This window comes from Habropoda laboriosa, unplaced genomic scaffold (genome assembly GCF_001263275.1).
Source record: "Habropoda laboriosa isolate 0110345459 unplaced genomic scaffold, ASM126327v1 scaffold40, whole genome shotgun sequence".
NCBI lineage: Eukaryota > Metazoa > Arthropoda > Insecta > Hymenoptera > Apidae > Habropoda > Habropoda laboriosa.
The window spans coordinates 512,952-513,790 of record NW_017100231.1 but is presented as its reverse complement, the minus strand read 5'-3'; the positions used below and the strand labels follow the sequence as shown (position 1 = coordinate 513,790).

General features: G+C 30.3%; 1 protein-coding gene across 1 annotated transcript in view; it reads right to left on the bottom strand.

Moving 5' to 3' along the window:
• Positions 1–637, bottom strand: part of LOC108571528 (rho GTPase-activating protein 26-like) — an 8,720-nt gene extending 8,083 nt beyond the window's left edge. Inside the window, exon 1 of the mRNA XM_017933589.1 lies at positions 288–637. Coding sequence (XP_017789078.1) covers positions 288–447 — 160 coding nt within the window. The 5' untranslated portion in view covers positions 448–637. The remainder of the gene's footprint in view (positions 1–287) is intronic.
• Positions 638–839: the final 202 nt, after the last annotated feature.

Here is an 839-nt window from a genome sequence, read left to right as displayed (position 1 = left end):
AAACTTAAATGAACTTTTTATTGAACAAATAAAATAAAATTACACGAAATATTGATAAATATATATACTATAAATTAAAAATGTAAAGAAACATGCGAGTAACTTAATAATAACCTAAATCTTGAAAAAGAGTTAGTGACAACTCGAAGTTAATTACAAAGTTGTTGAATATTGTCGTTTTGCAAGTAAAATATGTCATTAGAAGACATCAAAATGAAGTACAATAAGATAACAGCAGCTGTTACGTGCGCATACAGAACCTTATCTCACATGCAGAATAAACTTACTTTTGGCAGCTAATAAAAGATCTTTGACCTCTTTGATGAGCCGTTTAATTTGCTGGCTGGTCTTCTCCAATTCACGTTCATGATAATGAAGATTTTCTCGGAAATAGGGGCTATCGGTTAAGCAATCCGTAAACTCTAGTGGTTTGAGGCCAACACCCATTATTCTTGATTGTATATTAAAATTCGAATGTCATTAATAAGTCAAAACAACAGAACAGATAAATCAACACTTAGAACAAGTATTATGAATTACAATCATTTAATAAAGACAGTTTTATCACAGTACATGCATCGAAACACTTCGTAACGCGAATGTTCTTTAACGTGAAGCAAAATCACTTCGCAATATTTCTTTCGTTTATTGATAGTCACGAACGATACATTTTCTGAATCTTCGTTACGACTAATATAAATCACTAGCAAGATTATATAGACAGAAGTTTTATGATGTCGTCGATTAAATATCATATACCCCCTTCAGTCAAATTTACTAACTACATTTTAAATGGCGGGATATTCAAATTACTTTTCAACATAATCTATAAAGTAATG